The 14898-nt window shown below is 40.0% G+C and overlaps 1 protein-coding gene across 2 annotated transcripts in view; it reads left to right on the forward strand.

The window, feature by feature from the left end:
• The window catches only part of LOC135197068 (ecdysone-induced protein 75B-like), a 22012-nt gene extending 7562 nt beyond the window's left edge, over positions 1-14450 (forward strand). For both annotated transcript variants that reach the window (XM_064224012.1, XM_064224011.1), the window contains 9 exons: positions 6231-6459; positions 6746-6874; positions 7396-7528; positions 7994-8198; positions 8815-9006; positions 9345-9541; positions 10585-10719; positions 11087-11219; positions 11339-14450. In XM_064224012.1, coding sequence (XP_064080082.1) covers positions 6267-6459; positions 6746-6874; positions 7396-7528; positions 7994-8198; positions 8815-9006; positions 9345-9541; positions 10585-10719; positions 11087-11219; positions 11339-13309 — 3288 coding nt within the window. In that variant the 5' untranslated portion in view covers positions 6231-6266 and the 3' untranslated portion in view covers positions 13310-14450. The remainder of the gene's footprint in view (positions 1-6230; positions 6460-6745; positions 6875-7395; positions 7529-7993; positions 8199-8814; positions 9007-9344; positions 9542-10584; positions 10720-11086; positions 11220-11338) is intronic.
• Positions 14451-14898: the final 448 nt, after the last annotated feature.

The following is a 14898-nucleotide window of genomic DNA, read 5'->3' on the forward strand; positions in this document are numbered from 1 at the left end:
TACGTGTGTGTGTGTTTGTGTGTGTGTGTGTATGTATATCAATATTATGCGCACATGGGATGGAAGTATATTATCTCATTTGGCTCTCTCTCTCTCTCTCTCTCTCTCTCTCTCTCTCTCACCACTTGTTCCACGGCTTCCACGTTCGTTATCAATCTGCTCTGTGTGTGTGTGTGTGTGGTGGGGGGGGGGGGTTGGATATCACCTCAGTATCTCAAAGAACCAGGATATTTCAAACTGAGGAATTCCTGCACGTTGCATCAGTCATTGCCCAGGGGTGGGCAATAGCGCCTTCGGTCACGGGGTCAAGGGCGCCGTTCAATCCACTGCTTTTAGCGAACGCCAGAGAGGAACAAATTCCATTTGGATGTAAAACATGGCGCTAGATATATAATATAATATATATATATATATATATATATATATATAATATATATATATATATATATATATATATATATATATATATATATATATGAATAATGATCATCATCGAACCGTGATCCATTTATATACAATTCAAGCTACAAATGTCCTTTAATATCTAAATTCACTTTACCTTCCCAAATGATTATTATCATATTCCCCTTCGGTACATATATGAAAATATATCATTTGGGAGGGTAAGTGAATTTAGATATTAAAGGACATTTGTAGCTTGAATTGATATATATATATATAGATATATATATGTATATATATATATATATATATATATATATATATATATATATGATATATTATATATATATATATATATATATATATATATATATATATATATATCCATACGTCCAGCGCCGTCTACATCCAAATGGAATTCTTTTTCAATTCATAAATATAATTATGAGGATTCTTCATCATAATAATAATTATGAGGATTTTTCCTCATAATAATGATTATGAGGATTCTTCATTATCAATAATAATTATGAAAATTTTCATCATAATAATTATGATGATTCTTCACTATAATAAATAATTATAGATGATTCTTCACCATAATAATAATTATGAGGATTTCTTCATTATTAATAATAATTATGAGGATTATATATATATATATATATATATATATATACATATAAAACATTACTATCTATTTTCAGTCAAAGTGGTTGACGCTCGTGTAAGTAATCTCCGCACAGTCTCTGTAGGCTCAAGGGGCCAGGTGTGGAATTCAGATGCTTAATAATCAATAAGTCTTTTTCAAGAACATGAAAATTGATGAAAATTCAACAAATAATTCTTTTTGCTCTCTTTTCTTGAATAATGTTATAAAGATGACAATGCATATTGTAAGCTTTAAATCTCAATCATTCATTTTATTTAATACAAAGCTCAAACTAAAACAACAAGCAGATTCACGACGGAACCCTACGAACTTCAAAGTTCAGCTGATTAGTCGAAGGGCCGGAAAGAGAAGGATTTAAAAAAAAAAAAAAAAAAATGGGGGGTCGGCTTCCCGATGTCAAAAACCGCCTACTGTCCAACAGCAGAGTCGATAAATCGCTGTTCAGTGGCTGATCAGACGAAATATGCTAGAAAATCTTATGCCAGACCAAAACTGATCAAAAGATGCCAGAGTGGCACATCCCCCCCCACCCCCCCCCCACCCCAAACCCGACAGTGCCGCTTGGGGCGAACCACACCCCCACCTTTGTTATGCCACTGAAAACCTGTTAAAAGCTATTGCTATCTTTATATACGACCGTCACTCGAGAAACATGCTATGTGCCATTTTTTAAAATCTGAGTCAGTCTAGATTAGAAATCAATGACGTCTTTAATTTACATTTTTATATACAAATTGAAGCTAATCCAATGTATATTATGTCAGTATAACAATTTTCGGAAAATTTTTTATTAGTTTTTTGGGATATTTGAGTTGGAGTGGCATTTTATTTTGCCCAGACTCCACCTGTATTATTATAGGCTGAAATGTGTTCTCTCTTTGTTTTTATTGTGTAATATCCCCTAAATATTGTTTTTGAGTCGTTACGTATTTGTTGTTTTCAATACTGTATGTTAAAAAACAAAAATATTTCCATACAAAACAAAAATATTTTCCTACCAAACCCACAACCAAAATCAATTTTTTTTGTCTTATGCAAAATATAAAAATCCAAAAATTTCAAAAAAATAACGTCACAGTCAATAAACATTAACAAGCATATAATAGAGCATGCTAATAACAATCACAACACACTTGTGACTAATAATTAATGCTGATGAGAATGGTGATTAAAGCAAAAAAAAAAAAATTAATATTCCAAGATTTTCCTAAAAATTACTGTTGTCCCTCCTAGCTTACAAACATCAATAAACAAGGAATTATGCCAATAATGAACCCAACAAACTTGTGAATAATGCTTGATGATGAAGATTATAATGAGTAATTAATATGAATAACTATCAATGGATGAAATGGGATGAAAAAAATGGAAATTGGCCACAACATTTTTTACTTACCAAAATCTGAGAAGTTCTTGTCTTGCACATTATTTTTGCAAAGTAGGTAGTAGGAAGTGCGGGGGTGGGGGGGTTGCGGGCAAAATGGCAGACATTGTTGAAAAGACAACGCCACAATTTGGACTGATAGTATGCCAAGCTGATCGAAGACAGACATAGACATGCTGTGGGTCGACAGCGACGTAGACACAGTCATTGTCACAGAGTCTGGCAATCTGAAAAGCATTGGAAACCACACATTTCTTTATTTCACTTTTGCCATTTGTTCTCATTCAAAGTTCTAACCTTCTACAAGAGCTTTCGTGGGTTATTGCATGAATGGTGAGCAAGGCAGCCTCGCATAATGAGGTTCCTCGCCCTTTGCAGGTGTCAGAGCACTTCAATATAGGCTAATACACATCGCCTTGGCTTGGTCTTTTCGGTGGCTCCTTTATGATCGTTTCCCCTTGATGAATTTCCTGCAAATTTTTATTTGGAGATATCCTATCTGCAAGTGTAGTAGTCCTCCACTGACTGGCATGCCATGAAGATCCCTCATCCCCGCTTTGCAGTTGCATGGACGAACGGGTTTCTTGGGGGAACAGTTTTCCTAGTATACCAGTCTTCTTAACACACCTGTGATAGTTCAGATCAAGGTTCAGCTTCATCAATAGAAAGCCCTGCAGGTTAGGTACAACCGAAGGAGGTGCAATGGCGCTGGCCTCATAGGTATCTGATGAGGGTGACATAAGCTTTTAGCCCACATGTACGGGGCAGCTAGTGGGCGGGGAGAATGGATCACCACATTACGTATCACTATCACTGATATAGGAAGGTGCCTCTACATCATCGGAGGTGTCACCGTCATTAGAATCGGAAAAATAACGAGATCTTTCCTGGTCACACACTAGGCTAGCCTTCCTTTACCATTTCCCATTTAACACCACTGGCCTCCAATTTACCGTCACCTATTGTGACACTACCTGGCTCCATAACAACACTATCATCATGATCTAATTCCGGTAAAAGGGTTCTAATCGTCACTATCATCATCATCTGAACAGGGAACATCCAAAATACCTAGCTTTAGCTATCATGGAAGCCACCGAAACAGATGTGTCCCTTTTAGCTTTTTTTCACAATATCTTGGGACGAACCGGCCTTAACACAAATTTAAATATAAATTATGTTGTATATTCATTACAGGGGTAATTTTATCGCTTTATGATTAGTAATACCGCCGAAAAACTTGTTTCTTTACGGAATAATAGAAACTTTAAAGATTGACGGAACAAAGACAGAAACACAGACTGGCTGGGCCGCAGTAGTTAGCTATAGACAATCTTTATAACAGCTCTCCAGAAACCACTCTGCCTAGATTGGCTGGCTCGCCGCGTAGCTTCGTTGTAAATATTTCAGTTTTCAATGTGATCTTTTTAAACATGATACGTAGCCACTTACGATAACATGAAAACACTTTGCATTAAAACAAGTTCACGGTCATAATGGAGGAAGCGTAGTATCTCGAATGTTCGGGGCAAGACTTTCTATTTTAACCAAAATTTCGTCGGGAGTGGCGTCGATATTCCCCAGGGCAATATTCTAGATCATTATTTAATTTAGTCTTTATCAAATGCCATAACCTTCGGTTTTCAAGATACGATAAGCAATATCCCAACAGTGAAACTCTTGATCGCTATTGTTTACTTTTGTTTACACTACCTGGCCCCATAACAACAATATTATACTTTCCTCTAATTCTAAGTGACTAGGCTTTCATTAGTTAATTTCATTCCATGCGTCTACTGTCGGATTCACCGCGAGCTGATGGCACTGTACTACTTGATAAGTTGCCTCTGCTGTTATTCGAGTGCTCGGAAATTGATGTAATGCTGCCTTAAAGGTATGCATCTCTCTCTTTCTCTCTCCTCCTCCTCCTCCTCCTCCCCACTCCCGCTTCATTAAACCCATCTCGTACTCGAAAAGAATCACTCAGCATGCTGCCATCCAACTAATTATTATTCTCTCTCTCTCTCTCTCTCTCTCTCTCTCTCTCTCTCTCTCTCTCTCTCTCTCTCTCTTCATTAAAATCGATCGCCTGCCTCAAAAGACCAACCCAGCATAATAAGTAGGGGAATCCTGTAGCCATGCATATGCATGAGGCGGACAGACGACGGACGTGCTCCTATTGACTATGAGCCTAGACCAATGAGCCATGGAGACGCTATTGGTCATGTGTTGAGATTAGTTTGAGATGGTAGATAGCCGAATTTGGACATTCTTGTCTCAAACAAATAGATTTAAACCATTGTCATCATCAAAAGTATAATGTCCAAAAGCACTGTTAAAGTATTACTTCGCGCGGTTGTCTGATTGTTAACATCCGCCCAACTAAAAAGAGAGCCAGTGAGTGTTTCAGTTCATCAACTTTTTTGTACCTCCTATGCTCCCTATTGGAAGTATTGATGAATTTAGAGAAAGCAATAATATAAGAAGTAGTACAACTAGCAAATAAATTTGCTTTGGTAGTAGTAGTAGTAGTTTTAGTTGTAGCAGTGTGATCTACAACTTGGACTAAAATTCCATGTAGTACTATAGCATTTCTTCACAGTCAGTTGACCGCAATGCAAAATAGAGTGGTCATCTTTCCTTTTAACTGCGGGTGGTGGGGTGGGGGAGGGGGGAGGGGGGGGGACTTGTGGATTTGGGTAGAGGGCAGAGATTGCCCTGCATTAACTTAGGAAGTAAGAGTCTGTTCAAGGGAACCATACCATGGGCAGAAATAGCACCACACGGACGCGTCTCCCGTCGCCACAGACTCCGGAGTTACTCTGGGGTTTGAAGAACCACTGGCCACACAGAAAGTTTTCGAGTATGGTATGTATGGTAGTACCATAGGTCTATTTTCTGTCTGTACCTTTCTGTTCAAGACGTCTGCGGAGTACCATGATCCAAATACGTGAAAGAAAACAAAACAGGAAAAAGGAGGAACAAGTAGAAAAGAATTTTTGGTAAGAAATACATTTTGTACCAGAAGATTAAAATAGTAGATACTACGTGCGTGTGTGGGTGGGATGTGAGTGCGTGCGTGTGTGTGTGTGTGTGTGTGTGCACTCCCTCAATGGCTCAAGTCACGTACAGCACATATAAGCACCATTACTTGGCAACAAACGAAGGGAAATTTAGATCGTGAAGACGTCAATAGCGAGAGTTCATTTATTCACTCGAGAACAGAGAAGAACATAAGACAGCTCCGCCTTTAGATCTTCAGATAAGAAATGAAGTCGCATAAAAAGAGCAAAGTCCTGGTTGTGCACTCATTAGCTCTTTTGCTCACAGGAGGATCACGTTTTCCTAGCGTCTCCGAAGTTCTACTGTTATAATCAACTGTTTTAAGAGAGAGAGAGAGAGAGAATGAGTAACATTGCAGGATTATCACGCGATAAAGCTTCCGTTCATCAATTATCTTCAGTTATTTCCCCTGATAAGGACCATAATCACTAACAGAAAATAATTACGTCAACATCATAACTGTAAAACATTTCTTGCCTGCACCTCTTGAGTATACAGTTGAATGATAACATAAAAATGGGTATTTTTTGTCGTAGAAGGTGGCGCTATCGCTGACCTGACGATAGAATGCTATAAAAAGAAAACGTTTGTTTATCCATTATAATTACGCAATAAGTGAGAATAAAATGGGTTGTTTGTTGGTAATAAGATGAATAATTCTTAAGATAAGACATGAAGCGACTGTCACGATCAATCACCCCTTCGCAGGCGGAGAGACAAACGAGTATCGGCCACAAGATCAAAATGGAGGATTCTGTCCCAAGTCCCCCTCGAGTGACGAGTACCCAGAGCGACGGAGAGGAAAAGAGAGAAGAAGAATCGGAGCACAAATTGCCCAGACCTCCTCCCTCTACATCAGCCAGCAGCGTCAGCGTCGCCGTCAGCACAGAGGACCTCAACTGCGAGGTTGAAACGTCTGTTGAGGAGGAGTCCAGCGGTAGGGAACTTTAATTTTGTAGTCTGAAGATGTCTGTGCCCAGGGGAGCCCTGTCTTCTCGTTTATATATCTCTATCTCCATATTTTCCTGTTTCTCTGTTGCCTTATCATGACCTATTGTCTGTTGCAATAACTAGCCACAGTTTGTTGTAAGTTTTATCATCAACGTTCATATTTTTACCTACACGTCAGGGGCGTTAGGCCTAGGCTCAAACCCTAGGTTCTTTATTGCTGATGCGGACTAGTTTCCTACAGGTAATCTGATTAGATATGATTTCTCTTGTAGATCAACCGTCAACAGCAAGCAGTAAAACACAGCAAGAGAATGAGAACAGAGAAGGGAGCGCAGGAAACGCAAAAGGACCTCGGATCTGTGGGGTTTGTGGCGACAAAGCCAAGAGCATGCATTTCGGAGGTAAGTTAATCGAAGATGGGAGTCTCTTGTGTCGTCCTCTGTTTGTGTAATAGTACTATTAATTGTACATCATGACAACCTATTTCCTGGGGAACATGTGATCAGGCAGAGGAGTAGGTCAGTTAAAATGAAAATGAATTGATAAGTAGAAAAATAAGGTAAACAGAATAACGAAAAGGTAGAGTATGACAAATAAACCTCCTGATCCTTGATATGATGTTGAAATCTTGAAAAGACTTCCATATATTCTCTTCTTAAATTACGGTAAATTTGTAGATGAGGATCCTTCACACCCCAGTGACCTAATGAATAAACATAAGTTTTGGGAATTATAGTGTTTTCAGGAAGTGCGCAAGCTTCAAGCAACATATAATCTTTTCCCAGATAAGTCATGTGCATAAAAATTTTCGTTGGAAAAAATCTGGCGACTATATAGCACTAAGGGGGCGTGGCTTGCGTCTTAACTTACTCTGAAGTGTGAGCAAAGCGTCATATGGCCTACATTTTTACTCTTTTATCAGGTCTGTCGTGCGATTCTTGTAAAGCTTTCTTCCGTCGAGCCGTCCACAACGACGCCTACGTCAATTTCACCTGTCCCTACGACGGAAACTGTGTCATTAATGTCGTCTCTAGGAAATGCTGTCAATTTTGCAGGTAAGATCAGCTTCTGTCTGCAATGCAGTTCATCGTTCATAACCCTAGCAAAGATCTGATTTAGTTAAAATAGTTTCTGAAGAAATTCTAGCCTATAAAGTTTCTTTTATGTGTGTGTGTGTGTATATATATATATATATATATATATATATATCTATCTATATATATATATATATATATATAGATATATATATATATATATATATATATATATATATATATATGATTACTGTAGAAGCAACTTCAAGGCATGAGATCATAAAACAAAAAACTAAAATATCGGAAAAATCGATGCGTTCTTTCACCACCTTTTTTTATTTCTTTTTTACTCAAACAAACATGTGTCCAGTACAGATTCTGAAGTGCTAGTGAGTGAATTATGATAATCTTAGCAGCACTAATATGCATATCAATACACGCAGAAATAAACAGAAAAAACGCATACCTTAACGTGTTTGCTCCCAGGTACAAGAAATGCACATCGATCGGCATGGAACGCGCTTGGGTTATGTCTGAAGAGGGCAGAGCTCAGATGATGAAACAGCGTGAGGAGCGAAAAGCGAAACAGGCGGCCCCGGAAGACAGGAAGAATCTTATCAAAACCTCGAAGAGAGAACTCCAGCCCTACGAACCCGATATGGGTGCCATGTTGGATTACATGACAGCCAAGGTATAGTCGTTTACTCCCTAACTTGCATTTAGTCATTGAATTACCAAAAGAAGACAGAATCCACGAAGGGAAGAGAAGTAATGAAGTTCCCCAAGAGTGACCTTGATCTTGAGCTCAGCCTGTAGTATACTGCCTATAGTGGAATAGGCATGCTTAGTTCTGAAGTCACCATCTGTCATAGTACTAAGGCAATGACCAAAGGAAAATATTTTAAATATTTTAATATCAGTGGACGAACAAACAAGCAGGCAAGCAGAGAGACAGACAGACAGATCGGATAGGCAAGTCAATAACTAGATATTCCTGGACAGTAAACTTGGACATGAGAAATAATAAAAAAAAAATTTCCATCTTGGAAAGTGTAGAAAACTGAGATAGTATTAATGCTCTTACCTTTTTGCCTCATCAAGACCCAATGCTACTTGCTGCTAGTTCCGGTGTTACTACTTGTTAACTTAATATTTAACCCTTTTACTTCATCAATATTGAGACCAGCACAAGTTAGTGAATGATAAAATTGAGAGATGGTTCTTGAATCACCACCAAATATATTAACTGATCCTTGTGGATTGTTTCTTGAAAGGATAGAGTTCGTTAACTGTTGCCGCATTTACAGGAACGAGACGAGGTCGAACGAGCTGTCCTGAATTACCGACGAGCGTACAACGAGATTCCCTACAGAAACGACCTGAAGGAGCACAATGTAGGTCGGCCTAGCGTTCAGATCATTAACATGTTCACCACTGTGGTGCGACGGTTCGCATACTTCGCTCGGCTCTTCCCCGAATTCTGTAGCCTTCCTGCACAGGTAAGAAGAAGAAAAATAGAGAGAGAGAGAGAGAGAGAGAGAGAGACGCTAGTGTGAAAGGTAGTTTGTGACGAATGAAACTATGGCATGTAAGAAGAAGAAGAAGAAGAAGAAGAAGAAGAAGAAGAGAGAGAGAGAGAGAGAGAGAGAGCGACGCAAGTTTGAAAAATAGTTTGTGACGAGTAAAAATATGGCAGGTGAATGAGTCAGTGGCATTTCATGAGTTTAGCCAAAGACGGAAGCATCGCTATATTTTCCAAAACATTAATATCCAAGCTTTCCTTAACCTTTCCGTATTATATTGTGGATTTCTGAATGAGATCTCTGCTCTGTTGCAGGACCAAGGCTGCCTCCTACGAGGTGCAATCCTGGAGATGTCCCTCATCCGGGGTGTCCAATCCTACGACACGGAAAATAACCGCTGGCCAAACACCAACCATCAGATGTACAAAGACGCTCCCATATTGCGCATCGAAGACATGAAGAAACTGGTCAGCGGAGAACTTTACGAGATGCATATAAAATTCATCCACAGGTAAATGAGATTCCTCATTTTTCAGAGGAATTATGCGCTGAAATCAGCTACATTTACACATAGAAACTATTTACCACAAAACTATATGTAAACATATGAATAACTTGATCACGAAATATATAAAACGCGATGCTATATATAAATAAAGGTAACGCCACGTTTCGTGTTTCTCATTGTTCTGACCAGTCTTGCCTTTAGTAACTGGTCGTTAAGACCGAAAGATCTCGGCAGTTCTCTTTTTTTTTCATTTTCCTCCGTGGCATTACCTTTATGTAAACAGATACGTATCCGATCACAAGGGGTTAATATAGTATGTATGATAATGTGAGGAATGATACTTCCTCATTTGTCATTTCATGTTTTTGTAGCCCTTTATTCCTCTTAGATTAGAATGCAGACACGGCTCCAATTTGTGCCAGTGCTGAACCTAGAGTACTATAATGCTTAAGATGAAATGATCAGTAGCCACCTCTCCCAAACTTTCTCATATTCCTTCAGCAGGAAGCAACATAGCATGGTTGAACCCAAAATCCGGAAACTTACACGAAAGCTTCCATTCACCTCCATTCAACGTAGAGGCGGAATGATCCACTGGAGTTTGCCACATGGGCCGCTTGGTCAGGGCTGCTTGCTCAAAAAGAGGAAAAGAAGGAAAAAAAGAGAGAAAAGAAATCACTTATGCAGAAATACTTACTAAAATGTATTATTCGTACCTTTGTAATTGTCAATTTTGGTTTTAAATTCATTGTCAAATGCGCGTTTCCTCGCAGTTTCAATTACCTAAAACTCTGCAGCTTCCGGAGAATTAGCCCCCTGGACCCCTATGGGGCCCTAAGGCGGGCCATGGACCCCACCTGAAAGACGCTCTGCTTGCTATGCTCGCTATGCTTACCACGTCACAAAATAGGACCCCTCAAAATCATTTGCCACGGCCACGTCCGCCTCTCTATGACAAACTGACTCTGCAGCGTTATGCCCGAACCAGTGAAGCAATATCCCAAGTCCCTCATTCAAACGTTCTCATCTTCTTCTTCTCTCTGCAGTATGAAGGAACTCAACGTGGATGAACCAGTCATGATGCTGTTGATGCTGATCGTCCTCTTCAGCAGTGATAGGCCCGGTTTAGTGGCAGCGGCTGCTATCCAGGCGCACCAGGAGCATTGCCTCCATCTCTTGAGGTAAGTCAGAAGTCAGTATTTTATCCAATTAAGAATACTTAGAGATAGAGTAGAACGGGAAAAATAATCTTAAAAAATTATACACGTCTAAATTTTTCATATTGTGAGCACAGGTATAACTGGTTGTCTGTACTACTGAATGATCGTAAGATAACTTTATACTTATTTGGATGGAGTCCCATTCCTCTGTAACAATAACAGTAAAAAGTAATCATTAAGGCAATGCACAGAGCAAGCTTCAGCACTGGATAGAAGTATGCAGCATCGCTCTGTAAATATAGACATAGCTGTAGATAAAGACTTGCCTTAAAGTTTGATATAAAATAAAATGAATAAAGATAAAAACTATCCATTCCCTATACAAAAGGATCTACATGGAATGGCGTTATGGAGCTCACAACACGAGCATCCTCTACCCTAAGTTGCTTTATAAACTAACCGACCTCCGAGAGCTGAACGACCAACATACTGAGTACAACCTGAAACTTGCCAAACAAGAGGTAAGTGAAAGAGAGATTTCTTGCTATATTGTTGAACTTACCCTTCATTATACTGATAATACTTCCAGTGCTACAGGTGAGGTGTTCATCAAATTATAAAAGTCACATATCTGTTCCAGGTGGCAGAGATTCAAATGCAGCTGGGGCGACTTAACCTAAATCCCTACACCGAATGGCCAAGTATCATGCAAATGCATCAAAATTTTACTCAAACAACTCTACCAAATCCCCTGGCTGATGTAGTGCTTCTTCAGCCATCTGACCAGTCAGTCACATCTAACAGTCCAAAGATGCAGTCCCATGCCCAGCAGTCTTCATCAACTTTAAACCAAGGGAATTTGAATGCTCAGGAACAGAGTAGCAGTATGCCAGCAATGTCTGAAACTGGGTCTAATATTCCCTCCACAAATCCACTTGCATTTCTTGACTTTGATCAATTAGCCAACAACCCTAGTTTTCAGCGAATGATTATGCAACAGTTCCAAAAGTCTATCATGAATGTTTTGAGTGCCCCAAATTTTGGCTTGGGGAACTATTTTCCTGAAGGTCACAATCTGCAACAAACACAAGCAGCCAACAGCTCCCAACAGCAACAACAACAACCACAGCAACAATCACAACAGATATTGCAACAAAATCAACCTGTCCCTGCAATGTTACCCTCCCAGCAAATAAATCATCCAGCACAGTCACAACCCCCCCAGCAAATAAATCATCCAGCACAGTCACAACCCACATTGCAGCAACAAACCCCAGGGCAACAGCTACAGCCAAATCTGTCTGGACAGATAAGAGAGCCAGGTGACGTTTCACTCAGGCAGACGCCAACAGCACTCATGACTCAGCTTGACCAGCTGCAGTCTGGCCAGTCTTCTAGCTTGCTAAATACTCCTCAGCAATCTCAAGCTTTCGAACAGTTTGAACAACTAATGGGTAGCTCGGATAACTGCAACTTATTTGGAGACCAAAGCCACCAATTGATGGTGCAATATCAGCAACATCTTCAGCAACAGCAGCAGTGTCACCAACAGCATCAGCTCCACCAGCAGCAACAACTCCACCAGCAGCAACAACTCCACCAGCAGCAACAACTCCACCAGCACCAACAACAGCTTCACCAGCAACAGCAGTTCCCACAACAACAACAACAGCTCCCACAAGAGCAGAACCAGCAGCAGCAACAACAACAACAACAGCTGTTCCAGCAGGAGCCACGACAGCAGCATCAGCAAACGACCAGACAGGAACAGCGTCCCATGGGCCATCAACAACCGTTGCAAGAGTCTATGACTGTCATACCAAAACAGGAACCAACCACTCCTCCTCCCGAGTTCCTTCAAATGATGTACCCACTGGCTGACAATCAGTCTCCTGCTCTTTCATCAACCCACAATCCTTTACAGCAACAGCACCAACACTATGCACATCAACATTCTTCCACTGCTCATCCATCTCCTGCCCATTTATGCCAGACACAACAACATTTTAATATTCTAACCCAAGGGGAAGATGGAGCTCCTGCAAAGCGAAATTCTTTAACAGATGCAAGTGGTCTCAATCAGTTTCGAAATATGCTCGAAGAATTCGCAACACTAAATGATCCAAGCCACCTAGAAAAAGTAAAGCAGCTACTAGGACCCGACCTTGTAGCTTCATTGCAACAAAAGCTAACAGCATCAAGCAACGCACCATCTCAAAATCTACCCCATTCCCAACAACAAACATCTTTCCAGCATCCAGTGTCACCGTCACACCTGCCTCCAACATCTGTGTCACAGCAAATGCACCATCACCCAGATCAGTCACAGCTTTACGCAGTTCAGAGTGGATTGCAATATTTCCCTGGAGGGCCATATCCAGCACAGCAAGCTGCAGACCCCACCGTAGCTGTCGGTAGTTCTAATTACTCCCCAACCTCCTCAACCCATAACCTTGCACCACCAGTACTATATGGATCACAGCCAGATTTTGCCAGTCCCTGCCACAGCCAGCAACACTCAACGCCGCGATCCTCATTCAACGCTGGGGACAGCAGCGCAGTTGTGTTTCAGTATCCAGATATGCTGAACAATACCCCATCATCAGATTAGTTTACGCGAATGACTAGAGGCTCTACAATGTGCTCCCATTAACACGTTTTAAACTTACCTGAAACTCAAAAATATTATTCGAAACTCATCGGTCTATTAGAACTGAAGTAATCTCTGCTACGTCTTGGTTTCCAAGATCTTGAACTTCATTTTTAGGGTTAAACATAAATTACAGGACATCCTGGTTCAGACTTGATCACTTTAACCCTAACTTTTTATTTCTTCTGATACTTGAAATTTTATTATGTTCAGGGCCTTTCAAATGTTACTTTCTTCTCAGTATTTTTGCTACTACTGTTCTACAGAGCCCAGCGTTAATTACACGTATTTACACCTAAATTCATCAATAATGACCCATTCCTCCAATAATTTTCAAAGATGAGCTTACTCTCACCAACATACTTAAACAACTCACAAGACATCCATTTTCTTGCCATCAGGACTTGATTGAAGATTTACGAACGTCTAACAAGAAGAGCAAAGCACCTCGGTGGCGTGATCGGTATGGTCTTGACCTGCCGCCTCGGTGGCCGCGAGTTCGATTCCATTGAGCTGTCAGAGATGTGTATTTCTGGTGATAAAAGTTCACTCTCGACGTGGTTCGGAAGTCACGTAAAGCCGTTGGTCCCGTTGCTGAATAACCACTGGTTCCGTGCAACGTAAAGACACCATACTAACCATAACAATAACAACAAGAAGGGCTAAATAAAAAGACAGGCACTGTAGGTACTTAGTCCAAAAGGAGTTTCGTAAGACGCTGCTAACCCGCAGAACACGAGCCAAGAGAAAATTACAGGCCATGAAGCATTTTTTTTTTTTTCTAAATTTCTGGAGGCAAAGACTGCAACTTGTAATTTTACCTTTGAATAAATTGGTACCAGCAGAATAAATCACTATATCGCTCCAAGCTGCGACGTACGCTGTCTTCTACACACACATATACAACTCCGTTGTATAATACCTAATGATACAGATATTCGTTAAATAGCGAATTTCGACGAAATCTTCCAAAATACGACCCTCGTAAAACGCAAACGCTATTTGGTATTGCCAATATTGTAACTGTGATATAATTTTACCCGATATTATTTTCTTTTATTGTACTACTATATGTAATGTCAATAAATTTATACAAAGATTCCATGGATATTTTGTTTTCATTTTAGTTTTTTTCAGGGCTGTCAATTAACTGATTTCTTCCGCTGCAATATTTGATACTAACTTACTTAAACTATAAAAAAATGATAGCAAAATATGGTAAGATAAGAGAGTATCGATACTGGCCCTAAGGATGTTGCGTGCAGTCCCTGAGCTTGGACCAAGACGTCCTCTTATATAGGATCAAAATGGCTAAACGCAGAGTCGGTAGAATCATACCAAAGGAGCATGGAATAGATATATAAGTATAAGATCGTGTTTGCAAAGGAGAACTTTATCAACGAAGCCATTGCTTATACCGTAGCTAAATTAGACTTTTGACAAAACTAGTGTATGAAAATGACAAAACTGCGTCAAACTAACCCGTGGTATACTCAATGAATCATTCTTCACTTGCGTAACCAGAATTCGTTACTCGATCGGGCTGATAC

Source organism: Macrobrachium nipponense, chromosome 18 (genome assembly GCF_015104395.2).
Source record: "Macrobrachium nipponense isolate FS-2020 chromosome 18, ASM1510439v2, whole genome shotgun sequence".
Lineage (NCBI taxonomy): Eukaryota > Metazoa > Arthropoda > Malacostraca > Decapoda > Palaemonidae > Macrobrachium > Macrobrachium nipponense.